At 43.6% G+C, this 27,361-nt stretch overlaps 1 protein-coding gene across 1 annotated transcript in view; it reads right to left on the minus strand.

Annotated features, from left to right (window-relative positions):
• The window catches only part of NCOR2 (nuclear receptor corepressor 2), a 545,866-nt gene that overhangs the window by 256,880 nt on the left and 261,625 nt on the right, over positions 1–27,361 (minus strand). The window contains 3 exon segments of the mRNA XM_029571687.1: positions 5,453–5,546; positions 9,819–9,991; positions 26,170–26,236. Coding sequence (XP_029427547.1) covers positions 5,453–5,546; positions 9,819–9,991; positions 26,170–26,236 — 334 coding nt within the window.

Here is a 27,361-nt window from a genome sequence, read left to right on the forward strand (position 1 = left end):
ATCAGCAGAGGTACATACACAGGCACAATCTAACCAACCAGGACACATCTAGATAAACTGGCTGAAAAGTTTCTACGTTCACTCATGTGCATTCATTTATCAGGATCTTCAAAGACAAGAAGCTGTCCATAGGCTATCGTGAGCATTTCCTGGTCTTTCTAGTAGATCCAGTGGGGGGTCTTAAGTTATTGTTGTTAATCACGTTCATGTCCTGCTCACTTTCTAGCTACTCGATGCATCACCCACATAAAGGCTGCACTCTTCTCTCACTTTTGTTCTTAAGTTCACTAAAACCCTATTTTCATATTTACACACTTTTTGTAGTTTTCGACATGGTGGGCTCCTAGAAACGTCATGCGGAGCACAGAGGAAAGAGCAGAGGCATGTATGTGCTTAAGAATCAAGCTCCTTTCCTATAGGAGAGATGCCGAATTTCTAAGCAACAGGAAATGACTTTGTGAATACACAGCAGCCTCCCCCCTTCTTACTCAATGAGTGAAGTTTCTTTTTTTGGGGGGTTTTTTTGGGTTTTTTTTTTAATAAATATTCTTTACGCTGCACACACTACCAGGTTTCCTGGCTTTTTCTCTGCAGAGCTTTTAAGCCAGATTAGCAGGATGATGCGATTTCTCGCTCAGATTACTGGATTACCTGCACGGCAAAGCCATGGGCATTTAAAAATCTCTTTGCTGACATCAGTATTCCAGTCAGCAGATTGACGGTGGAGTGGAAGACCTATCAGGCCGATAGAGTAAAATCGGCGGGAGAGCCGGTGCTCCAAGGCGAGCGCACAGGCCACTCTTCTGGGTGCACGATCCAGTATTTAAATGAGGGCCTGTGGTAAAAAGAGGCGCTAGGGACACTAGCGCATCCCTAGTGCCTCCTGTTTGACAGGAGCGGCGGCTGTCAGCAGGTTTGACAGCTGACGCTCAATTTTGCCGGCGTCGGTTCTCGAGCCCGCTGACAGCCACTGGTTCGGAAAACGGACGCCAGCATAATTAAGAATTCGTCTTCCGACCCGCAGTCCGATTTTTAATTTTTTTTCTTAAATGTTTTTTTTAACTTTTGGGGCCTCCGACTTAATATCGCTATGATATTAAGTTATTGATATATATATATATATATATATATATATATATACACACACATACACACACACACATATATATATATATATATATATATATACACATACACACATATATATATATATATATATACACATATACATATAGTCCAGTGTATGTATGTGTATGTGTGTATATGTATATGTGTGTATATATATATTATACACACATACACACACATATATATTGATAGATAGATATAGACTAACATATATATATATATATATATATAGACCATCATCACAGCATCTGTACTGCAAAGAGGTATTGAAGTGTGCTTCAGATACAGTTCCAGCAAAGAGACTTGAAAAGGTTTCTAACATGCTAAGATGACATTGGAAATTCACAGATGATTAAGCTGCATTTAGCAAGCTGTTAATTAACAGTTGAAGTCTTAAGACTCTGAATTGGCAAATCGACATATAAAATAGAAACAACAATAAGAGATAGAGTCCTCTTCACTAAATACAGTCCATGGTATCAATGCATGAATAGTTATGAACAATATTTTCCCCTGAGGAAGTCTGGGCAGCGAAACAGAGGCCTTTGTAGGGACAGAGAGAATACAGGATACAGCAGAAGTAGAACAGAGACTACAGAATCATTGGAACAGTCCTGTGAAACAATGACAAAGTATCCTTTCTTGTGGATTGTGATTCAACTGTATCCTCTTTTTAATGACAGTATCTTCCATGTGACTCATTTGCAATTCACAAAGTATCTTTCTTGAAGTCCAATTCTATTGCAAGTGTCATGGTTTCATTACAAGCACTTTGTATATATTTTGACAATGTTTTATGGCGATATCTATACATGTTATACAGGCATAACACTACAGAGAGTTCAGAAGCAGTGTGAATGAGGAATGCTTAACTAGGGCAGCTGATAAATGTATGCGTTAATGTGCCAGTTTTAATTTTTGAATTATTTTTTGAATAGTTTTGATATCCTTTGCCATTGTGTAATAAAGCTTGCAACATTAAGCATCTTTCAAATCATTTAAAACATTAGTGGTGTTACTTACTCTATTTTAGAGTTCTCTGATGGATATACCAAGATACCTTGATTTCCATGCATTCACGTGGACTAACACAGCAGCTACACCATGTACACAGCAACACAAGAAATGATGGCAGAAAAAGGCCAACCAGCCCATCCAGTCTGCCCAGTTATCCTGTCCACACTGCTAAGGATTCACCTCAGCCGCCAGCCACACAGCATGACCACCCACAAGTTTTCTCCTTATCCAGGATGGCCTCGTTTTTGTCTCCCTCTTGTGTACTCTACCCACTTTGGCTAGAAGAGTATTCAAGATCCCCATGTAGTTCCTTCTAATGCCCACCTATCCCATACCGAACCACAAAGCTTTGTAAAAAAATCAAAATAACCAGCTATGCTAGCATGGCCTCTGTCCAAACATCCAATCTTCTAGATCCCCTGTGTTTCTTGCCAGAGAGACCCAGCTGCTAGGTTGATTCTATCATCACAGCCTGGTCTAAAGAGCTACCATTACGAATGAGCCTCCTAGGTCCCCGGCACACACTACCCAACAGACCTGAGTGCCTGTGTTTCCACTAGGATTTCTAGTTCTTCTTTATAATAGAAATGAAGAATGTATGTTTTTTTTATACAGTAAATAAAACATTAAACAGCCAATGCCTCAATGTGAGTGCTACAAGCTGCTATGTGGGAGATCAGGGTTTGCTACTGGTTCTCTGTCCAGCTGGGGCCAGGGATACTGCAGGGGCAGCATTCACAGATTCAGGATGGATGGAGTCCCAGCCACTGTGCAGTGGTGACACCTAGTGGCCACAGTCAGGCTAAATGCAGAGCAGGTTCCAGAGGGAACCACAATCCGTGGCTCCTAACTGAAAGGTGCAAAAGGAGAAGGCATATAGTGCTGAAACCTCAGTAGAAGTCAATTCTGACTGAGCTGGAAGGCCAAAGTCACAGGAGGAAACTGCCAGGACAAAGGGGGAAAAAGGTGTGGGCCAGGCTATCCCAATTAAGATTCCTGCAAGCTACCAACTTCTTTGGCTAGCATAACCTGATCAGGGCTAGCCACAGATATGTGGAATCAATTGCATTTACCTCCCTTTCCATTCTACGATCAAGGTTTATGCAATCGATTACTTGGGGCACCTTTTGAGATTTAACATTTCCCTAGAAGTTGGGAAAAGTCATATAGTTTTTATCATTGGAATGCATTTTGTGATTCACTTTTTTTTTTGTAATCATCTTTTGCTCTGACGTGTTCGTTTTGTTTTGACTGGATGAAGAGCATACAGATCCCGAATGCTAGTCAACAGATGTCTTATGTTAGTTCAATAAAAAGGTATCATATTATAATATCTGTTTGCTTGTTAACCTTTATTTCTGTGCTTAGATGGTGGGGTTGTCTGTCAGGGAAGACAGTGCCTGGAATGCTTCAGAAACTAGAGGTAGATGGGAAGGGAGAAGAGACAGCTGTGAATCACCAAGAGTGCCTGTCCCAAGATGTGTAAATATATGCCATATCAAATATCAAAAAAGAAGCAAAAAATAAAATAAGGATGGCACCTCCAAAACATTCAATTAAAAAAAACCCCAAAATAAAGGAGAAAAACCTTAAAACAAAAATCAGAAAAGCGCTGGAACACTCACATACTTCTTTTTGGCAGGATCATATGCATTGTCTTGAAATCAAATTTAAATCATGTGAAGCCTTACAATATAATCATTTGTCATATTAGTCCATTTTTATAAATAAAAAGTGTATACCACCCAGGTGTCCAAATAAATCCACCCAAAAAAAAAAAAGCACAAATGTCCACTTTCATAAAAAAAAAAAATTCAACATCCAAAAGAACTTATTTAATAAATGTTGTCTCTTCACACAGTATCAGCTTCAACACCAGATTGGCCTTCTTCAAAATAGTTATGAAGATCCATCCTCCAATGCTTTTTCCCAAAGGCACCTATAAATCCCAGTTGAGACCAGAATATGATATGATTGTTTTTAAGGCTTTGCATGATTTAAATGCAATTGTAAACTAAGATATGATCATGCCAAAGATTTTTTTTTTTAATTGTGTTTGTGTGTCTTGTAAGAGTGTCCCAGCACTTTTTAAAAAATATTTTAAAATAGGAGGGAAAAATTCCCTGAGGACAGGCTCATCGTGTTCGATCACAACCCTGGTTCCGATGGAGCTAGAAGGACGAAAAAAAGAGTGGAAGGAAACTGCCAGATCAAAAAGAGCTGAATAAGATAACATCGTGTTTGGACAAGGGAAACTAGAAATGGAAAATATTATGGATTACTACCATTACTACTATACTATGACACATACTTGTTCACTAAAAGCACATCTGCATTCTGAGGCCAGAAGATTCAAGAGCCCACACAAAGTATGAACTGGCAATATTATGAAATATAGCATTTTGATTGATTTTCCTAGCTTTAAAGGTTTGCGAAGTGACGGCAGTATCGCAGCAGTATGGCATCGCAAAGATAGTGGGGTTGTCTGTCAGGGAAGACAGTGCCTGGAATGTTTCAGAAACTGGAGGCAGATGGGAAGGGAAAAGAGATGGCTGTGAATCACCAAGAGTGCCTGTCCCATCCCATTCCATCCCCACTCCCAACCCTTAGTATCTATAATCTCATATCTTTCCATAGCAATCATCCTACAGGCATCATATTATGACGCTCTCCATTGTAAGCCCTCTGGGGATAGAGAAATGCCTACAGTACCTGAATGTAAACAGATGTGATATCTCAGATCGAATGTCGGTATATAAAAAAAATAGAATAAATAATAAAAAAAAAAAAATCTGGAGAACAGCAGATCTTCCTTGGTTATAAATGCGGCAATGTTAAACAGAAGGACGCAGAAGAAGCTGGTGTCTTTCCAACATTCCGTCTTCCTCTTGGCAAAGGCAGCGGCAAATACTTGACCAGGTGTAAGAGATACAAGGAAGTGCTCTAGGGCAAGTTACGTGAACAGCTCAGAGCCTTGCACCTGCCAAAGTGGCAAACGTTTAATTTTCAGGTTACAATAAAGGGCAGCTTCCAAATCCTGGCAACGCAAAATGTTGTATTTCACAACAGTTTCTCCCTTATGTTTGTAATAACTTGAAAAGGTTTACTGGAAAAAAAAAATAAGAGAGACAGTTTTCACAACAAATGTTTACCTAATCCCAGGTTTATGCTGATTTGATGCAACATCAACACAACTTTGGCATACTGGCCTTTTGATTTCCCTGGAAAGGAGGGGTGGAAGGACAAAAAAAAAAATAAAAGAAGGAAGAGTAGGAGAAAGAAAGAAGTTGTTTTGGACAGGCCTCACCTCTTGTTCCGAGAGTCCATCAATAATTTCAGACACTTCATGTTCGCTTCGTGCTGCAGATATGGCCAGGCTGCCGCCTCTTTGTCCTACCCTGCTGGGAAATGGGAATGGAAGACTGAAACATGGGTCTTCGCCATTCTGCGCCTGGCATGGAGCCTCACCAATGACTCTGGTCTTTGTAAGGCCAAACGATTCCCATGTGCCATCAAAGCAGCAAACACGGGTCCACCTCAGAGAAGAAAGACACTCGTGCATGGTTCTGGGTCAACCATCGCTTTGAAGGTTTCTGACATTTTTCACTTACCAAGAAAAAAAACATGCTGAACAAAAACTGTTCTTTTTTCATCATTAAAGGAATGATTATTAGTTAAACTTCCAAAAAACATTAAAATGCTTTAGCAAACAGATATATGGGGCTACAAAACAAAGTTTACCGAGTTTATTGCCTTTGCATGGCATATTTCTGAGAATCTCCAATAGTACATTGGAGCACCAACGCACTTTGTACAGCTAATGATAAGCACCAGAAGCGCACACAAGTTAAGTTTTGTGTGCGCTTCTGGTGCTTTCATTTCTGAGAATCAACATTCTTTTTTGTTACTGCTTTTCAAAATCATAGAAATAAAAAATAAAGAAAGTGAGACAAGGAACCTCAATTTCACAGATAAGCTATAAACACGATATGGGTTATTAAAATTTAAAGCCCCGTATTATCATGCACGGTTTCCGGTGACTGCAGACAGTTCATCTGAAAAGAGGAAACCAACTTTCCCAGGCATTTGGGAATTCATCAGAATAAGCTCTACTATAATATAACAGACTTTTCCATAGGTAGAATCTCCAAAACATCAGATATCCAACCCTCCGCCAAGGATGGCAATGGGCCCTCCTATTTTCGGGCTTCTAGCCAAGATAAGGCCAATATTGATAAATGTAACATTAGAACCTTTCAGGGCAGTATTTTCAGAAAAGCTTAACAAAGTAGTGGGGGGGGGGGGGTGGATAATTCAATTTTATGCTTTAATATATTATTTATATCTGTTAAGTACTGCTTTCCCAGAACTTCTTTATTTTAACACAGTGCCAAATGATGAAGAATAGGAGAACCTTCTCCCTCACACTTCCCACAAAGAGAGGTGGCCAAAATGAATCCCTTTTACGGTCTCTTAATGGACGATAATAAATCAAAATTAAGCATTTAAAGAGAATTAATCTAAAGTGAGCATGGATCAATATCTTTCCAGCACTAGCAAAAACTTCTAGCTACCTCCATTCGGACAGTTGCACACAACATCTGAACTCCATTCTTCTTTAAGAGGAGCTTCGTCCTTTACATTGTTCAACACCAATACAGAATTCTGGAAGAGGCTTATGTGGACCACCTTGTATCAGAAGCTCTACTGAAGCAGTCACAGGTCTTTTATGCAGAAAACTCTTTATATGCCAATAAAAGTGCACCTGAACTGAAGATATTTTTGTTTTAAAGAAGCATATCCAAATCTTTTTCTATTTCACGCTTCAGTGGAGCTTTCTTAGCACTGTTTCCTTCGCATGCTTCATGGATCGATCATGGTTTTGTCCACAATATAATTAGTTTCCAGCTGAGACAACTCCTTTTCATAGGATATCAAGCAATGCATATTATGTTTCTTTTTTGAAGCTGGTAATGAAATTATTAGACACCCCTCCTTTAATACTGTGTTTATGTTCTGGAAAATATAACCCAATGCATCTGTGTAGCCGTCTATGCGTTTCCCCTTTCATTTAACTGATAACATTGCAGTGTCCACAAGAGGTGTGCGCTCAATAAACCAATGCCTCTGCTATCAAAGGCATATGATCAGGTGCACCCCTGCTTAAGCAGCAGGCTGACTGTACTTCCCTTCAATTACTGGGTTGCACAGAACACAATCCAATGGTGACTGAGAATCACAAGAGACAGAGAAATCCAAATACGCTTTTTATCTCCGGCTTCCGAGCACGCCAGACTTTAAAGTCTCAGGGAATGCACGGCATCTGCCAGCAAATATTTTAAATGTACTCGGACTTCTGAAAATCCTTGCCCGATTGAGGGAATGGTTCACGACAGAGTTAAAAAATCACTTAAATGTCCACAGATTCTCTGAAGGAATGCTTGCCATTACGTTACAAAATTTCTTTTAAGAAAATCAGAAAAAGGAGGAGGTGCATATATATATATTCATAACAGCGAGTCCCTTTCCTATAATATTACCATAGGATCATCTCTCCGGATCAGGTTTTGATTATGCATGCTTTACTGAATTAAACAGGTAACCTCTAATGAATTAGCAATATAAGTTCAGCAAACAGAATGACTTATTCACTCCTTTATTTTGGAAAGGACCGTCCTATTTAACGAGATGGGTTTCTTGTAGGAGTATCACATCAGGACTTTGTCCTTTCAACAACTGAAATGCTGTATCTCGGTGTAACATAACACAGTAGATGGTGGCAGATAAAGGACCAATTGCCTCCATCAATCTGCTGCATATTTCTGCATGGCAAAGGATATACCCCAGCTGTCAGCCATGGAAACTCAACCGCTAATGGGAGAACACTCCTTATCTTTCTCATTTTCCTCTTTCGGGTCTCTGGTGTACCTCTTCCAAGAGAGCTCCACAGTCCGGCGATCACAGAGGGAAAAAAAGATTAACTTCATGAGGAAACTGCACTCTCCCAGTGCTATGACCCGAGAGGCTCGGGAACAACAAAGTCATTCTTTTCCCTGCAGAAATAAGGTACACTTGGGCTTCAATCCAGTTAACTGAGTCTTCTGCAGTATTGACAAAAAAAAAAAAATCCACATGGCACTTTTTTCCATGCGGAGGTGGGCAGGAAATAGCATAGTACATTCCCAGTGGCTCTTTAACCTTGTCAAACTTTCACCTTTTCTTTCTGCACCTCAGCAGAAAAAAATCTGAATAGAGAGAGAATTTAAGCTGCGTTAAGGAACAGTTTACCTTGCCGTGTCTAGCCAGAGCAAGAAATTTCACCTTCGCTCTGAAGTTAAAGATCCTTGCACTTATCTGTCTCAGCACCTGATGGATGTGGTTGAGAGGGGGGGGGGGGGGGGAGAGATCTGCAATTTCTGGATCAGCAAAAACTATTTTAAAGCAGTACTCCGATTTTGAACTTGTGTCCTGTAAACCTGACATTATTTCCTCTTGATCCATTCACCAGACCATCTGGTTTATAGAGATTTGTGCCTCTGGTTTCCTTTATAAACTTTTTGGTTCCTCTGTTTCAGGTTTCTGGCTTTGCTTCCCCACGTGCCAATTCATTTTTCGGCTTTGTCCAGTCTCTTCCCATTTGCTTTAGGTTGCACTTTGTCCATATAATATCAACGGTGAGCCCGTCAATTCTCCATGCCTTCACTGCGGCCAGGATTGGGTTAACTGTATTCACAACGCAGACCGCAATTTCCGAGACAGCCCAGCTCTTTCTCCTACAGGCTCCTCCTGCTTCTGCTTCCTGGGAGAGATTTCATCTAAAATGTCATCTCTTGTTCTAGAGAACACCCACTAACCATTTCAGGGTTAGTAGTCTTTCTCCCCATCTCACCACCATCCTGCAAGCTTTTCTGGGGTTTGTGTTTTTTGGAGGGTTATTTTGGGAGAGCATATTTGTTGATTGCTGGACCAGCGAACTGCATACAATACCTTCTCTACCTTGGGCTGTCAACACCTGCCTCCAACATGACATTTTCGAACCCTTGTAGGCTGAGGCTGGAGGGAAACCTTCTCCAAGAAGAACTCTCATCACTGCTCTTGTACCAGCAAGAGGTTAACACAGCCACCTGCCCACCTTCCCAGAGCTTGAACATGAAACTATCATGACCTACCCAAGCATCACTGGAAAGGAGACTTAAACCTGAGTCTCCTACAAACAGTGCCATGTCCAAAACATAGGGCCAGCACAAGAAAAGGCAGTTTTACAACTTTTGGGGGATTTGTCCTCAGAAAGCGCTTATGATTTAACACAAATTCTTAATGGCCAACTGAATTCTTCCCCAGTCCATACTGTCATAGTCACCCTAATTTCTGCACATCATGGTCTTTCATAACGATCTGATATGCTAAACTCAGCATGCAAAGGATACTTTAACACCCCCCTCTACAAGGTCTGGATTCTAACATCTGCATATAGAGAGATTCCATGGCTCCTTCACAGTGGTCAGATCCCAACCTCTGTATGCTCTTTTCCTCCTTTCGTGCTCTTACGCCGTTATACTGAGCTCCTAAGCCCTGCATGCAAGGAACATTCCAATGAACTGTACCCTTCATCCATCCAGCAGCATCCCTGACTCCTTCCCCACCTTCATCATCCAAACTTGTTCAATACCAACCTCTGCATGCGTTCTTGCAGCTCCCTCTGCTTTCGGATCTCTGGGAACTGTTTCTCATAATACTCCCGCACTTTACTCTCTTTGGCGCGCCGCCGTGGATTGTTCTCAATGCGTTCTACCTTCTTTTCCCAGGCTTCCATCAGCTGGTCATAGCGCTGGCAGAACTTCTGTTCCTGGAAGGGGAGAAAAACAATAGGAGAGATCACAGCATGGGTTCCAGACAGTTGAGCTCCTCAGGTCCTTTTCCCCCGAAGGATTGTCTGACAAAATCCAGCCAAGATGCTGACAGCAGCACCGGGACGTATTACAACACCCACCACCATGCTCGCAAAGGAGTCCAAAAATGACAAATGCTCAGATCAAATCACTTTTAATAGAAGCAATGCTCTTTTGAAATTGCGAAAGTATCTGACTATACTCAGAAACATTTAAAAACAGCCAGCGCTGTGTGGAATAGAACATTTGAGGAACAATGGTACCCATTATCTTCCCAACATATACACACACATCCTGCTTCAGTGCTACAGTGAGGCGAGAGGAACAATACCCATCTGTCAGGTACATATTAATAACAAATTAACCCCTTAAATGTAGGTGCCAAGTAATCAAGTTCAGCCATGCAAGAAAAGAGCACTGGCTGGCCCCCAAGATCAGTAACTTTACTCTGGTGCCGCTCTCAGGTCCTAGTGCCATTTTAAAGAGCTCCAACAGGGACAAAGGTGAGTGGGCATCATTCCTGCCTCTTTACCTTCACGGAATCCCCACAGAAGGGAAGGAGGACTCTGGCCTCAACTGCTTATTCTTGGACAGTGGTGGGAGTTGGAGGGGGTCTGGGGCTCCCAATTTTGATGTCGCCTTGGTTTTTTTGTATCAATAGTGAATACTATTTCTCAAAAAAAGAAAAAAAAAACTTGAAAATGGTCAGGATTTTCGGAGAGATGGCCCTTTCATTTCTGGTAACAAACCGAAAATGGGCTGTTTTGGGTTCAGATTATCCATTTGTTTGAAACAAATGCAGAACCCTACTTTGTTGTATCAAAAGCTAGATAGATATAAACACAGATATATTTTGCAGGCAATGTGAAAAAACAACCTTGAAAATACATGAGCTTTTCAAGAAAGGAAACATATTCTGTAGTTTAATCTGCACTGCAGATGGTGCCTTTTCCTATGCTGAAGTGTTATTACATATACATTTGGGTTCTGTATGCCACATGTGTACACCTAACACTCTTATACAGCATGAAATACTGTACATTGGACACACACTAACTTCTCAAGCACCTAGGAATTCTACATTTTCTGGGTTTGTATAATACGTAAATGGTGTTTTTATGCTTTCCAACATTCAACATTTTGGAAAGAATGATATACACACAATCTATTTATTTTTATTTATTTATTTGTTTTTATATACTGACATTCAAAACATATATCACATTCATCTGTCTACCCATAAGCACAATAACTCTCCAAAATAGGGACAGAAATTCACCATATTTGGCATACAGGAAGAAAAAGGAGAAATTACTACTTACCTGATAATTTCCTTTTCTTTAACAAAGAACAGGTGAATCCAAAACCAGCAGATGGAGACGGAGCAAAGCTGACACCAAAACAAGGCCTGTAGTTCAGATACTTGACGCGCAGAACAAATTGCCACAAGAACACATCTTGTGGCAATTTGTGCATCCTGAAGATGCACAGTTTTTAAGGTCAGTAAGCGCAAGGAAAGGTTACGCCTCTGTTAAGAAGTAGGGCCCGCTAAAAAATACAAAACTAGATTAAGACTCCACAAGGGCCATACCATAAGACAAAATAGATTCAGATCTTCGTGAAGAACTGGCCCCTGCCATAGCAGATCCCTGTGCATTGGAAACCGAAGGGGAGAGTCCACCAGGACCTTTCACAGACCTACATACCACGGTCTCCTGGGCCAATCTGGTGCCACCAGAAGCACCATCCTCCTGTGACTCTCGATCCTCCGAATCATTTTGCCCAAGATGGGCCACGGGGTAAAAGCATACAGCAGCTTGTTTTCCAGCCACAGAAGCTGCATGAGGGCATCAATGCTCAAGGACTTTGAATCTCTTCTGCGACTGAAGAATCGAGAAATCTTTGCATTGCAAGAAGTCACCATCAAGTCCAGAAAAGGAAGGTCCCAGCAATCCACTATTAACTGAAACACGTCGTTGGACAATTCCCTTCTCCTGGATCCAGACTGTCTGCTGTGAAAGTCCGCCCTTACATTGTCTTTTCCTGCAGTGTGCAAGGCTGAGATCTCCTGAAGATGCACTTCCGCCCATTCCATAAGTTGGACTATTTTTCCTGCTACACTTGCTGGCTCTTGGTTCCTCCCTGCCGATTGATGTAAGCCACTGTTACATTGTCAGACATTATCCAGATCACTCAATCCTGCAATCTGTCACCAAACTGCAAACATGCCAACTGGACCGCATGGGCTTCCAGCAATTGATGTTCCAGAGAGACTCTTCCACACTCCAGCACCCTTGCACTGTCAGCTCCTGACAGTGAGCTCACCAACCCTGGAGGCTCGCAATTGTCATGAGTACTAGCCAGTCCGGTGATCTTAGGGAAACTCTCTTTCTTAGATGATCCGCTTTTAACTACCACTGTAGTTGAGAGCAGACCTCCATTGGCAGGTAGAGCCGAATCGAATAGTCTTGAGACTGTGGGCTCCAACGAGACAGCAGAGTACGCTGAAGAGGACACATATGAGCCCTTGCCTATGGTACCACCTCCAGGGTCACCACCATCAATCCAAGCACCTGAAGATAGGACCACACTGTCTGACATATTGTGTTCATCAATAGACGCACCTGCACCATCAGCTTCTGAATACGGCCCTCCAGCAGGAACACCCTGCCCTGTTTCATGTCGAACTGAACACAGAAATACTCTAGTGACTGTGGTGGCTGAAGATTGGGTGGTAAACCTGGCCAAAAGCAACCTAGCTCCTGCAACAAGAACACCTTGCACGAGACCCAGAGGCTCTCCTCCAGACTCTTGACCCAAATCAACCAGTCATCCAAGTATGGGTGTACCAGGATCCCATCTTTTTTCAACTCCGCCACCACGACCATAACCCTGGAAAAAGTTCTGGGTGCAGTGACCAAACTAAAAGGTAGTGCTCGAAACTGATGATGACATCCCAAAACCATGAAACGCAGAAATCGTTGAAGCTCTAGTGGATGGGAATACGCAGGTATGCAGACAGATCCAGAGATGTCAGGAACTCCCCTGCTTGTACTGCCATTATCACTGAGAGCAAGGTTTCCATGTGAAAACAAGTCACATGCAAATGATGGTCGACTCCTATGAGATCCAGGATGGGACGAAGAGAGCCTTCCTTCTTGGGCACAATGAAATAAATGCAATATCTGCCCATATTTTCTTGAGACATGGACACTGGAACTACTTGACAACATACATTCCACTGCCTGTCTCTTCTGCGGAGAGTTGCAGGGAGACACCATGAACACATCCCAAGGAACACTGCGAGACTCCAGTGCATAGATATCTCTTATCACCTCCAGAACCCACTGGTCTGGTGATTTCGACCCACCTCTGATAAAAAAAAAAAAAAAAAAAAAAAAAAAAAAAAAAGAGAGGCAACCTCATATCTCCTGATCCCGGAGGTGGGTTGGCACACCTTCATTAGGAGGGTCGAGGTGCTCCACTAAATGAGCCTGTGCTCCATCTGGGCTGCCTGGGATGAAAGGGTTGATATCTATCCAGAGCTCCTTTGAAAAGCTGCTCCTCTGTAGGGTCAAAAACATCTAAACCTCCTAGTACGACCTCTCGTGCTGACTTATCCTCTGGTAATCAAGGAACTGAGGACTCATCCCACTTATTGGCCATTTTCTCCAGCTCACTCCCAAATAAGAGCAAGCCTTTAAAGGGTAACCTCCTAAGATTAGATTTCAAGGTCGTATCGGCTGACCAATTTCTCAGCCATAGCTGATGCCTAGCCGCTATTACTGAAGCCACCCCTCTGGCTGAAATGTGGACCAAATCGCAGCCCGCATCAGCCAAAAAGGCAGCTGCTGTTTCCATCATTGCCCTGGAATTTACACCAGATTCATTATCTCCCGAGAGAGCAGTAAACAAGAGCAAACCACCAGGGAACAACAGGAAGCTACCTGCAAATTCATTGCCATTGCTTCAAAGGCCTGCTTAAGGATAGCCTCAAGTCTCCTATCCTGTGCAAGGCCACTCCCCCTTCTACAGTAACAGTCGTCCGCTTGGTAACAGCACACACAAGCGCATCCACCTTCAGAAAACTAATTGCTCTCTCGCAATTGGATCCAGGGGGTACAGTCCTTACAAGACTCGTCCCCCTTTAAAATTAGCTTCCGGGATGCCCCAATCAAGATCAATAAGTTCTTCAATGGCCTCCATAATAGGGACGAAGCATGAGGCTTTATGCAAGGAAATCAAAATGGGATCTTTCCTTGGCTCAGACATGGATACAGTCCCAGGTACTTCCAGCATCTTCAACGTCTGGGAAATCGAAGTCAGTAACTCATCTCTATGAAAGAACCTTAACATAGTTGTATATGGTTCCAGTCCCGGAGGAATTTTCCCATCCTCCAGGGAGTAAGGATCGGTCTCATCATCCATGCCATCGGGGTCCCTATTGGGAAGACTGGCTCCAGGTGTACCCTAATGCTTACCCGCAGCATCAGGCATGTGGGATTTCACAGCTTACAATCATGACTTGTTAAGATTGGCAGCGGCCAGGGACTGTGCCTGAAGGAAGCAGTCCCTGAAAAAAATTCTACTCAAGAAAACGCAGAAGGATCCATGCTAAAACCAGGGGGCAACTGACCTATGCCCACAGAAATCAGGCGACCCTTCTGGCAGCTCTTTTTCCATTCCCGCACCAGGTCTGGAAGAACCAGACTTAGTAAAATCAGATGGAGGTAATTCTACCTGAGCCTCTAAACAGCATGGACACAAATTAGAGGGAACGCCAGGCTGAGATGCCCGAATATGAAAAGCAAAACATAGGGCCAGGCGCTTAGGCTTCTTTGCTATGGGTGCTCACAAAAAAGGCACATAACACTATGCCTATATAAGCACCCAAACTGAGCTCCCCCAGGACAATCAAATAATACGCGCAAAAAAAAAAAAACACGTGCATGCACAAATGCATGTCCTGGTAGGCGCTCCTATATGCCTAACTAGGCATCCAACTAGGTGCCCACCCAAATGCAAAATGGACCGCACAGTAAGGCACACAAGCACGATCAGACGAAAACCGAAGAGGGCAGTCTGCTGTGCACAAAAAATGTGAGAAAACTCCGCTTTGGCCTACCACATGGCAAACCAGACGAGCTTTACAGCAGGGCACAGCAGCAAAGACTGCTCAACCCGCCAGGCTGCCCCCCATCCCCTGAACTCCAACGCAGGCGGGAACGACCGTCGGATCGCGCACAGAGCACGGGGAGGGGGAGGAATTCCTGCTCAACTCCCCTTCTCTATCTTTTTTTTTTTTAAATTACCCTTTACCTGAGCTCAGCCTGTCCCAGCTGAGTACAAGCTTGGTCTCCGGCTACAGGGTCTCCGGCTACAGGGGTAGAGGGCATAAACTGTCACTGCCATGCTCAGCTTCCTGCACTTGCTTGCCTTTCAGCTGTGTTTTATTTTGGTTTTTTAATAGCTAAGTCCATGGCAGTTGGAAAACCAGCTACCGGACCAAGGCACTCATCTGAGGGGCTAAGGAAGTCACCTCAGGAATTCTCAACTGAGGGAGAGACCATAAGGTATCACCACAGGAGAGCGGGGCCTTCTAAAACTAGTAGGGAGATACATGGCCATCATCTGCTAGAGACAGAGAATACTGGCAGGCTGATACATACTGTGATGTCAGCTTTGCTCCATCTCCTGGTAGAGGTGCACAACCCACTGGTTTTGAATTCACCTGTCCATATGCTAAGAAATATGAATATCTTGGATGAGTATGAAAATCAGAAACATTGAGTCGGTATTTTTAGAGAACCAAGCATCCAAACAAAAATCCCCATTGCTTTTGTATGGGAGACTGTTAGAAGCTGCTCAGACGATTAGAATGCTGAGCAGCACTCCATTATACAATCTCCCCCCAACACACACACGCGCACACGCATGCACACGCACGCACACACACACACACACACGCACGCACGCGCACACATGCTTTCTCCTTGCCAGCAACAACACAGGCAGACAGAGACAAAGACGGGGAAAATAAGCAACTGGCAAAGAATGGCAGAAAAAGATGCTTCCAAAGTACATATGAACACACCCTATCCCCACATATCTCCCCACATTCCCAGCCCCACCACCATCCACACACATCCCAAACAACCCTACCCTCAGCCCCCCCCAGAGCCAAAGAAAATAAATGACACAGCTTCTGAATTCATCCCCCAAATACACACACTTGCCCCAATCACAACCGCATGCACCCAATCCCCCCACAAACACCCATGCATATATGTAACCCAACCCACACACACCCTCACACACTCCCTCACAACCACATCCACTACATACAAACACATAGCCACACTCTCCCCCCCCCCCAAAAAAAAAGAACACGCTACCACCTCCATACACACAGAACCCCTCTACAAACTTCACCAAACCCCTTCCCACAGGAAAAAAAGCCTCACACACACTCCCCATCACCCAGATATCCTTCTACACTGCACACAGCCCTACACCCCCCTTATATCCTAAGACATTTCTTCACCACCCATGTGCACATGTGTACATCCCCACCACACACAAACCTACCTACACCCTTTATTCCACAACCACCACCCTCCCTACACTCGCACACACCCCCCAATCTACAAATCTATATTGATAGGCTTTTCCTACTTGATTTAATTTTAAAATGCGTGACAAGGGGGAAAGCTCCTTTGCAGCTGGGCCACAGAAACCGTATGGGAAGATAATGAAGGGGGCCATCAGGCCACTGGTTTGAATGGTGAAGCCCTAACTGGTGCTGGGTAAGTATAATCATTTACACAGACCGCGTAAGACCAAATCAAGTCCCCTAGGGATTCTGGATGCTCTGCAGAACTGGGAGACACACCATCTCCTCCTTGCGCGTTCTAATTCTCGCCTTGCCACTGACTCGCCAAATATAATTGTGTAATCATAATAATAATAATTATGCTTTATCTTTTGAGGCGAAGACCATGCTACCCTATTTGGCACGAAGATGTGATGAGAGCAGAGGAAGGCCATGCAGAGTATTGTATGTTATATTATATTATGCACTGACTTTCTGAAGTACCTCATCTCTGCTGTATTCAAGAATGCTAGTTTGAAATTAAAGGAAACAAAGGACTCTGACTACATGCTGGAATGCAGCCAGCCAACACCCCAGACCCATTAGCTGATTGGTCTAATATATTCCCAAATCAGAAGCCCTGCACTTATCTAGAAATAACACTCTCAGTATGTTCTGATTGGTCAGTATGGAAGGTATAAAAGGTTCTACACATTACTGGAACTTTGAGTGACTTGGTGATTATACATTTGTATGGACCTGTCGCTCCCTGGAACAAACTTATCTGTACTTTGTTCCAGTATCTGTCTCTGTTCCCTTTGTCTCTGTCTTTCCCTAATAAAGTCTCAAAGTTAACTATTACAGCTGTGTTTTCCTTTAGAATATACAGTATTCATGATAAAGCTGGGCCCTACATGCATAGACACGGTGGCTCTGTTCAGGGTCATCCTCGTGGGGAGAGGGAAGTTTAGGGGAGACTGCCATGGGCCCGGCTCACTCTTAAGGTCAGCCTCGCCTGGCACAGATTACTTCATGCTAGATGCAGTCACGGAATTTGCCATTTTGAGGGCATCACACAATAGAAATAAAAACATCTTGGTGAAATTGTGTGGGAATCTGTGCAGCTCCCTTTGCTTGCTCTCTCTATGGGCAGCTTTTCTTCTTTATTTGCCTTGTATTTATTATTCAATTTAACCACCATATCAGGGACAGCAAGCTCCCTTCTGGCTATCACCAGGTTCTCCGTTTGTTGTCAGCTGCCCCCCTAATCTCTGGCAACGGTCAGAAAAGGATTAGGGAGATCACGACAAAGCTTGACCATTGATATGGATCATTTTCTTAGCTGGGAGGTGGGGGGGGGGGGGTGCGCTCTCCTTCACCAGGTGAGACATCCTTTGTTTTCATTAATTTAAAAAAAAAAAAAAAAAAAAAAAAAAAAGGATTTCCAAACATCCCTAGGTTTCCCTTCCTCCTTCCAGCACATCACTGAGCCAGAGATGTTACGCACCCACCTGCACACCCTCCTTACACCCGGCTGGCTGCTCCTGCATCTCATTCCCACAGGAGGCGACCTCTACCCACTCCAGGAGTAATAATCTGTAAACTCTAGATATCAAGTCCCACTAAATACAATAAACGCCAGGCCAAAAGAAGGTTGGCTGGTCCTGAAAAGAACCAGGGTCTCACTGGGGGGGGGGGGGGCCAGGGGTCCAGTCAACAAAGTACAATATATCAGTATATCCCATATTGTCCTATGACTGATCCAGCAGCTTATGAAGCCTATGCAATATTTTCCAGGCAAACATAAAACATAGATATTAGACGTATGTGCATAAAGAAAAACATTATGTCTTGTTCCATACAAAACTTGTACGTGGGTTGGTTTTAAAATGCTAAATATAGCCCTGGAAACATAATGTTCCCAAAAAAAAAAAAAAATTAGAACAAATCTATTCATTAAAAACAACGGTAAGAGAATGAACCTTTGAAAAAAAGAAACTCGAGCCTTTATTGAGGCCACAGCACACTGGTAAAAGCCTTTCCCGGAGAAGCAGAAATGGAATTGCATACAAACACCGTCAGCCCGCAGGGCTTTGCAGCATAACACGAAGCCCCCCCCCCCCTCATCCCACTGTAACCAAGCGCATCATCCCCACTCAAGGGAAATACAGCCGTCAGTGCCAGGCGCTATCCGAGGGTCCAGAGAAACCGCAGACGAAGGTCTCGCTAGCCTCTGTCCTCTTTCAGATGGTCAGTGAGTCTTGCCATCCCACTACCTGGTACGAAGGCCAAAGCCGTCAGCCAGACCCTCTCTACAGGAGATAAAGAAGCTGTTTCCTCGTACCGCAGTGTGTTTTTATTAATCTCCAGTAAGGAATCTCTCTTAAGCACTATCTACTTTTAAACCATGCTACTTTCCATCTGAAATTTGTCCTGAACTGACACATTGAAAGGCTGCAATTTTGTTGTTTTTTTTTTTACTCTCATTTTTTAAATGCCTCAAGGCAGGTTATAGTTTGAGCCACAGATACTAAAATTAAGAACTGATATTTATTTATTTAAGGCAGCCCTGTAGGAACATTCTCTGGTGTGCAAGGCTGACCACATCTGTAAGTGCTATATCCTGGGGGCATCCACTGACACATGAGCTTACAGGTGGAGAAGCCCTAGCATGGCCTACCAGCAGAGATGATGCAGGCCAGCGCTGTGACGGAATTTAATGTGCATGGCGCAAATATAGGCGTTGGGTGGAACAGGGCTGAGAGGTCAGGCAAAAAAAATAAAAACCATGGGGGGGGGGGGGGGAAGGAGGATCAGGTGTTGGTTTATGTTTGCAAATTTATATACTCTTCTATCTAAATTGATAGACAACCAGGATAGAAGACAAGCAGGCAGATTGGATGGGCCCTTTAGTCTTTTCCTGCCATCACCTACTATAAAGTAGCATGGCTGCCATATTAATCCACGTGAATGCACAGAAATAAAAGATGACAAAGATAAATAAAAGAAATAAAATATATATATATGTGAGACTTCTTTATTGGACTAACTTGTGTATCACCTTACATATTTTTAAATTTGTTTTTTTGTAAATCTTTATTTCTCTGCATCATCTACTGTGTTACTACATAAAACTGCTGCAGTATTACAGAATTCACAGAAGCAATCTGCAACTCTGCTCCCTCTAAAATCATGAGCGTGCTTTTCACCCCCATCCTAATGCCCATCTTCTCGCCCCCATTAAAAGGGAATGGATTCTGCACTTCCACCGCCGATCTTGTGGGAAAGCATCGCATTGCTGACCTACACAACTTCTTCAGAAACTCAAGTAATGCTTCTGTGTATGCTGTGTGTGCGTGCGCGCATGTTTGTTGTGTCCACACAGCTGTCATATCAAAAGGGCCAGAAAATGAACACTTGACTTCAATCTCATCGGGTTTTTGCAGCTCAGAAACGTAGGCGAGTGGAGCCACTGTCTTACCTGTGAGAATCTGTAAGACTAACAGCAAAGCCAAGAATGCATCTGGGGGGAGGTCTTGGAAGCCAAAAACGAGCTCCTGGAACTTCTTTGGAATGCCCTGCAATTTTGCATTTTTTTTTTTTTTGGACTGGAAACTGTAATTTTGGGAGAATCCAAAAATCTGGAAAGGATTCTTTTGTTTTCTGCCATTTTATTATTCATCATTGAACCGTCTGCTTCGGATCAACATATCTTCATAAGGAATTTTCTTTATTGATTGTGTGTGATTCCTCTTGGGCCTTACGGCAGAGGCTGTACCCCTAGTGGAAAAATCCTAACCTGGCTCTGCTGTTCTTGAAATAATAATTTCAGGGAGCACCCTGAAGAGGGAGGTTTACACCCGGGAGCCAGGTAAACAACAGAACTGCCAAACCAGCAGCCTAGCACGGCTCATCTTACCTGGGGGCTTCACCCACAGGTGCCCATCACACAATACATGTATACTTTAGGGGAGATTGACTGAGGTGATCTGAAACTTAAATGTTGCCATAAAGAAAATAAATAAGTGACAAAAATAAGATGAACAGAGAGAGAAGAAAGGGATAAAGTAAAAATCAAAGAGAAGCGAATGAGATTCAGAGCGCAGAGAAAAAAAAAAAAAAAGACTCACCATTAAACAGCAGAGAAACGGGCAGAGAGGGAAGGGAGCACCGAAAAACGCAACTAGGCCTTGGACACAGAGGATTTCAGTCCGAGTGAAACTCGTCACTGGAGAAAATTGAGAAGTGAAAACAGACGTGGCTTCAGGAAGGGGAAAAAAATAAAAATAAGATACCCAACTGAAAAATTCCCACATCATATTTTTTTTTGTTACATTAGCTTGTTTTGAAATAGCTTATCAGCTGTGATTTTTCATTAGTCACACTCCAAGTAACTTTGTCCAAACATTACAAATCTAGGGTCGAAGAAAGAAAAGGCATGCTAGCGAGTTTTCGGGTGGAAATTCTTCACGTGTAGCTTTTCCCTTTGAACATGTGCTATCATCACAGTTTAATTCCGGCCCATGCACCCCCCCTTTTCTATTTTGACCGTTTGTGTGTTGCAAGAGCTCAAGTTTGATTATTTGTCTTGGGCAAACGAAAACCACGTCGGCCAGTCACTAAACGCCGCCTTGGTTTAAGGCTCTAAGAAATGAAAGAGCACAAGGAATTAATAAAATACTCCACAGTCGTGAACACAGTGTTTCACAGAAAATGTGCAACTGGGTGATGAGGTAAGGCGTCACTGGGAACATGCTGCAATTTTGAAACAACAGGGAAACATTTGTTGTTACGTTTTGTCTTTTCTCATCTGAAATGACACAAAAAAAGTCATTTTGTTTTGTTCTCTCATTTTAGAGTACTCTAAAACTAAAGAAATGAAACAAAAATGATGCTAAAAAATAGAAAATGAAAAGAAAAATCGAACAAAAGATGTTCTTCCCACACATACCCGTAATGGAAGAGCCAGCTCTGGTTGGAGAGTTGAGTTAATTATCTTTAAAGGCTGCATTTTGGATTTTATGGAATTGGTGGAAATTAATTGTCTATGGGGTGAAGTACATCTCTCACAGGGAAAAGCTCACCCGAAAGGCAACAGCGTATCGTCGCTAGCCCTGCTGGGTGCAGTGATCAGACAAGCGGGGTTGTTCCACTTCCAACCGGTTTCCCTGTACATCTCACAGGTTCAGCATCCGGTCCGGTCATGCTCTGAAAGATTGGTCCTCCCTCTGGCACCAAAACCCTGCGTGGCTGACGCCGCTGCATTTCCTACTGATGAGCTGATCCCCAAATCTTATCCCCTCCATTTCATGGATTTCCCCTTTCACTACAAATGAGCTTAAAACAAAGTACAGGTCAAAAAAGCTGCCCCGTCCATCTGCAGGCACAAGCTTCTGGGGATCACGGGTGCAGGAGCAGGTCAGCTGAAGGCAGTGCATGTCAGGGCCAGTTTTCCCATCCCAGCCACCACTTCTCTCTTGACCCTTACCCCGTACTATGGAGCTCTCCAAATACCTTTGTTTGTTTCTCTTTATTTCAGTTTGGCAACACAGAGAAATTACTGCTGTATTAGGGCACTCACAGAGGCATTCAGTGCTTTGCTATTCGCTTAGAAGCGCCTTAGTTTAGTTTATTATATCTAATGAATCGCCTGTCTGATAAAAATCAAGGCAATGGACTGAGTAACAAACAAAAACAAAAAATTCTAGCCTGCTGCATTAGGAATAAAAACAGTAAAATCTTGCCCCTAAAAAAAGGTACTGTGGTTTGCTGTGTTAGTCTGCTTGAATATGTAGAAATAGGGGTCAATGAAAACTTAATTGGACTAACGAGTGCATCTCCCTTCATCAGGTCAGTCACACATCTATTGAATTAGTCCAATGAAGAAGTATCACTTACAATTTGCCTGTTGACCTCTACTCCTACTCAAATCAGATACCTTTGAGCAATTCTCACGTCCCAATCACATGATAAACCTGCAAAGGATCCGGTTCTCTCGGGGGATCAGAACTCCACACAGTAACCTCATGTGAGAGAATCCTAGGCTGGCAGATTGCAGAATGGGTCAATGTCAATGTCATCTTAATGCCGTCTCCTTTATTTCCTGCCCACTGGAGAGCTGCCAACCCCAGGGTGCCCGGACTGCAGAAGCAGCACGCTTTGAAGCCCAAGTGAATGCAGTCTTCGATGACTAATTATAGATTCTTGTAATTCTGCTATTTCAGCGCATTTCTCACCTACACTCTGTGTACTGAGAACAGCCACTCTGCTAGGGACTTGAAAACAAAATATTTTTTGTACGGCATTTCTTAAAAATAGCACTTTCATACCAGGCACTAATTAGGCCAAATCCTGTTAATGTCCTCATTCCAGAAGTTCTCTAGAACATTCCTTTCAAGTATTTTTTTTTTTGTTTTCATAATCTATTCTGAGGCTAATCAGGGCTTCCATTTTTGCTTATTTTTTAATTTGATGTCACGCCCACCACTGCAGGACTTAAAAACAACAGCAAAAAAAAAAAAACCCGTTGTGGTGGCTACGGATCTCCTCGGGCACTAATGGCCATGGCAGAGAGCTTGCATCGCCGAGCAGGGCTCCATTCCAGCGGACGACCTGAAGACAGCTGACCCACACAGCGCCAAATCCATTTCATTTCAAACCTCGCATCGCCTACACAGAGAATTTAAGTACTGGAGAAATCTGGATCAAGTAATTGCTATATGTCGTGAGGCAGACCATCAGGGCAAGCTGGGCGGAGGGTGCTGGAACACAAGTCAGGAAATGTTACATCGGCACGCCAGCCCAGCGGCGACAAATTCCCACAAGGGGGAAAATGTTGTTCAGGAGAAAGGCTTCAGGGGGCCTTATTCTTTGGTCTGGACATAAAGGGGGGGGAGGGAGTTTGCAAAGCGTGACAGCCACGAACTAGCCACGTTAGCCGACTAGAGCAGCCATTTGAAAATACAGCTGTGCTAAGCTGCTAAAGATAGCTGCCTAGAGAAATGTAGTGAGACCAGAGATTTAACTTCCTTTCCCCATGACAGTCTTGCCCCCCGGGACCACCCGTGTTTTGAGCAGGTAAAGATAGCCACCTGTTATCCTAGATGGGTGACACTGCAGGCTTAAAATTTAATCAGCTAGATTTCAGCCAGCTAGAATTAAGCCCAATTTCGGCTGCAACCCCCTGTTGTGTTGTGACTGAAAGCGAGCCCTGTTCAGTCAGCTGTGTTTTAACTGGAAAGCAGAGCTTTCAGTATTGACCCCATAGCATCGGGGAGGTAACGTATTACACTATGGTGCCTCCTCTTGGCACACTAACGGCCGGATTTTAAAACCCCGGCGCGCGGAAGCCAATTTTCAAACGGGTCCAGCCACGCATGTAAACCCCGGGACGCGAGTAAGTGCCGGGGCCTGGGACAGCGCCATTCCTTGCTGTTCCAGCTGCCAGCGCGCGCAAGTTACTTCAGGTTGGGCTCCGAAGTAACTTGCAAAATAAAAAGTACAAAAAAAAAAGGATTTTAGAGGGTGGGGAGGAGAGGGGAAGGGAGAGAACTGGCGGAGGCCCTGATGCATCGCCGTGCGAAAGTGGCCACAGTCGACCCCCTCCCCCCCCCCCGACACTCTGCCTCCAATTTTAGAACGACGCGCGCATGTTATAAAATCTCACATCCATGTGTGCGCGCCGGGTAACGCGTGCATATGGACGCGCGCGTGTATTTTTTTTTTTTTTTTTTTAAATCTAGCCCTAAGAGCGTAAAGGTTTAAGAACAGGGCTTTCCAAATCTGTCCTGGTCAGAGGTGCTGCTGCTTTAGGTCAGCGGCAGAGTCCTTGGTCTCAATCTGGAAGGAGCCTTCCACTGAAAAAAAAGGCCACAACACTTTAGGGGTGCAGAAGATAAAAGTGGATTTATTTAAGGAAAGGTAAATGCAAGGTGCTTGTTTTACTTACATATGTGGTGCAGCTAACGTCTGCGAGATATAAAAGAACACTTGCTACTTGATGACTCTGTTTGATTTCACACATCTAAGTGCAATTAAACACGTACTATTACACCGAGCGTAAGTGTTACTGGAAGGAGATCCTGCAAGAGAGGGCGAGATGTGCCAAGTGACGCAGCTGCTTAATGAAAAAAGAAAAAAAATAAATAAATCTCAAACTCCTTCTGAATCCTGGGCTGGGGCAGGGCATCCAAAGAAGAATTGCAAGGTTGAAATCATGGACCAAAACGGCGACTTCACAAGGTGAAATATCTGGGAATAAAGTTCCTGACGTGTTGCGGAGAGCACGTAGGCCCTTCTTTACAGGTGGAGCAATAACACTGCACAGCTTCATCACTCACCCCCATACCTTATAAAGGGGACGTCTTCAATAAGTTCCCGCCCCAACCAAGCTGACCTTCCAACACAAATTTACCCTCCTAGGGGGCAATTTTAACTTGCAACACCTGCGGAGGCTTTCAACCTACACATACTGCTGCAGGTTTGTTTGGTTTTTTTTTTAAAACACAGGAAAACACCCATGTTGCTACACTTTGAAAATAAGCAGACGCAAAGCAAAGCAGGTACTCTGCATCTGCTCTTTGCAAGGACCGGCCACAACCAGGGGATAAAAAAAACAAAACAAAACACACAGACACGCATTTGAAAATCTGACGTACGCACACCATTAGTCTCTGCCGACCTAAACACACACACAAGGGAATGCTTCTTTCCAATGAGGGGAAAGCACAGTTATACTTTTAGCCAGGGGTGGGCAATTCTAAACCAGGCTGCTTTAACCCGGGTAAATGGCTTTGTAAGTTACCCTTGCGGTTTTGTTTGAAGATCACAAGCCTACTTTAAGATGCCTCAGATGGAAGAGTCAAGCGTGAGCATTGACTCTGCGCACACTCACACACACAAACACACACACACACACACACACACACTTTTAAAAACTAAATGCAGACACACAGTCCCTTCCCCTGACCAAGACATACTCCCGGGAATGCCTCTGTTGTTTTTCGCACTGCAGCTAAATGCATGCTCTTTATGAAGGTGCACATGCACTCTTAGCCTCACGGAGATTCCACGTCGGTGAATTCAGTCATTCTACCTGCATAACCCCCAATTTTAGCAACCATACTTCCCGACTAACCCTTTACAAATCTATCCCATAACACAATGGCCCAGTGCAGCTGGATGAGCTGTATATCTTTTCTATATTAGTAATCGTGCTCGCGTACTTCTGTTATTTTCCTGCAACATAAGGAACAATCTTTCGGGTAAGCTTTAAGTACCACAGTTTTCGTCTGCTTCAAACAAAACCCAATGACGGACTGTGCCAATAGGGTAAGGGAAGCGCTAGCGAAAGCAACGGGAAAGCAACATGGCGCAACAGAAACCGAGTGCAGCACCCAGTACCGTCGCGCGGCTACCTTCGTCACTGGATTAATGCTGGTGATGAAGCGGCAGCATGGCCACAGCACGGATCGGCAGGCACATTCATTCTCTAATGGCTGTAAACCTCTGCGGCTGGCGAGGAGCGTTAAGGGCTGGACTTACCCACTGTTTGCGAGCATGATTTCTCCTCTTAAAGTACAAAATTAACTTCTTCCGCATCGCCTGGTTTCTAGATTCAAAAAAATAATAATAATAAAGAACAAGGGTCATGGTATGTCAATATACGTTTGAACTCAGCTTACTGTGCTAAACACCCTGAAAGGCACGAGAGGGAAAGGGGAAATGAAGCCGAGAAAAAGAAGAAGAACAGCAGACACAAGGAGGTGCACATTTCCACTGAATACATTCCATCTAGCTAGTGCTTGGTCACTGTGGCTCCTGCATCATCCTCATCCGGCTCTCACCGCCCTTTAACTCACAACTGAGGGGCGGGGGAGACCATTTTCAAAACCATGTGGATTGCTGCAAAGTTTCTCGGTGCTTTGTCCTCCTGTAGATTTTGCACTGGTTCTCAAAAGGAAAAGGATTTCCCTTCCCTTTAAAAAAACGGCCCGGGGGGAGGGGGAGTATCCGCAGGGATTTGCACCTGTGTTTTTCTGGGGATATATTTTCTTCCCCTGAAAAAAAAAAAACCGCACATAAGTTTTGAAAAAGCCCAAACTACCTGCCTCTCCTGACCTAACCCTGCCTCTGAACCCGCCTGCTTTTCCAGCGGGTAAAGCTACAAGCCTCGCACATCCGCTGTGCAACACTCTTAACCTGGGTACAGGGGGAGCAATTTTTCAGATTTTTTTTTTGTAAATATGAAGTTTTATTGACCATTTAAAGCGAGCATTCCAAACAATCACAATACACACATCATAGCCTATAAACAATGGTCAAACCTTTAGAGATTAACATGTAACCCATCCCACCCCCTTACTCTCCAAATTGATAACAAAACAGATGCTGCATTTATGTTATGGATAAATGCAGGAGCTGATCATCCTTAGACTGCTTTTTTACCTGGGTAATGGACATTTGTCCTGTCAGATGAGCCACATACAATTAGTTTCTGGAGATATATACATACATACACACACACATATACACTTTTTTTTTTTTTTATTTGTCATTCTCCGCCTGAACCTGTGGGCTTTGAGCTCAGTTGGAAGCAGGGCTGGGATCCGACACCACGATTCTTCATATAAAATTAGCAATTGCCCCCACCATTTCATATGTACCCAGTCCAGAACAGTTCCCCCAGATGTGATGTCTGCGGGGTCTTTGCAGACTTTATACAGATTTTCACTGC

This window comes from Rhinatrema bivittatum, chromosome 11 (assembly GCF_901001135.1).
Source record: "Rhinatrema bivittatum chromosome 11, aRhiBiv1.1, whole genome shotgun sequence".
NCBI classification, from domain to species: domain Eukaryota; kingdom Metazoa; phylum Chordata; class Amphibia; order Gymnophiona; family Rhinatrematidae; genus Rhinatrema; species Rhinatrema bivittatum.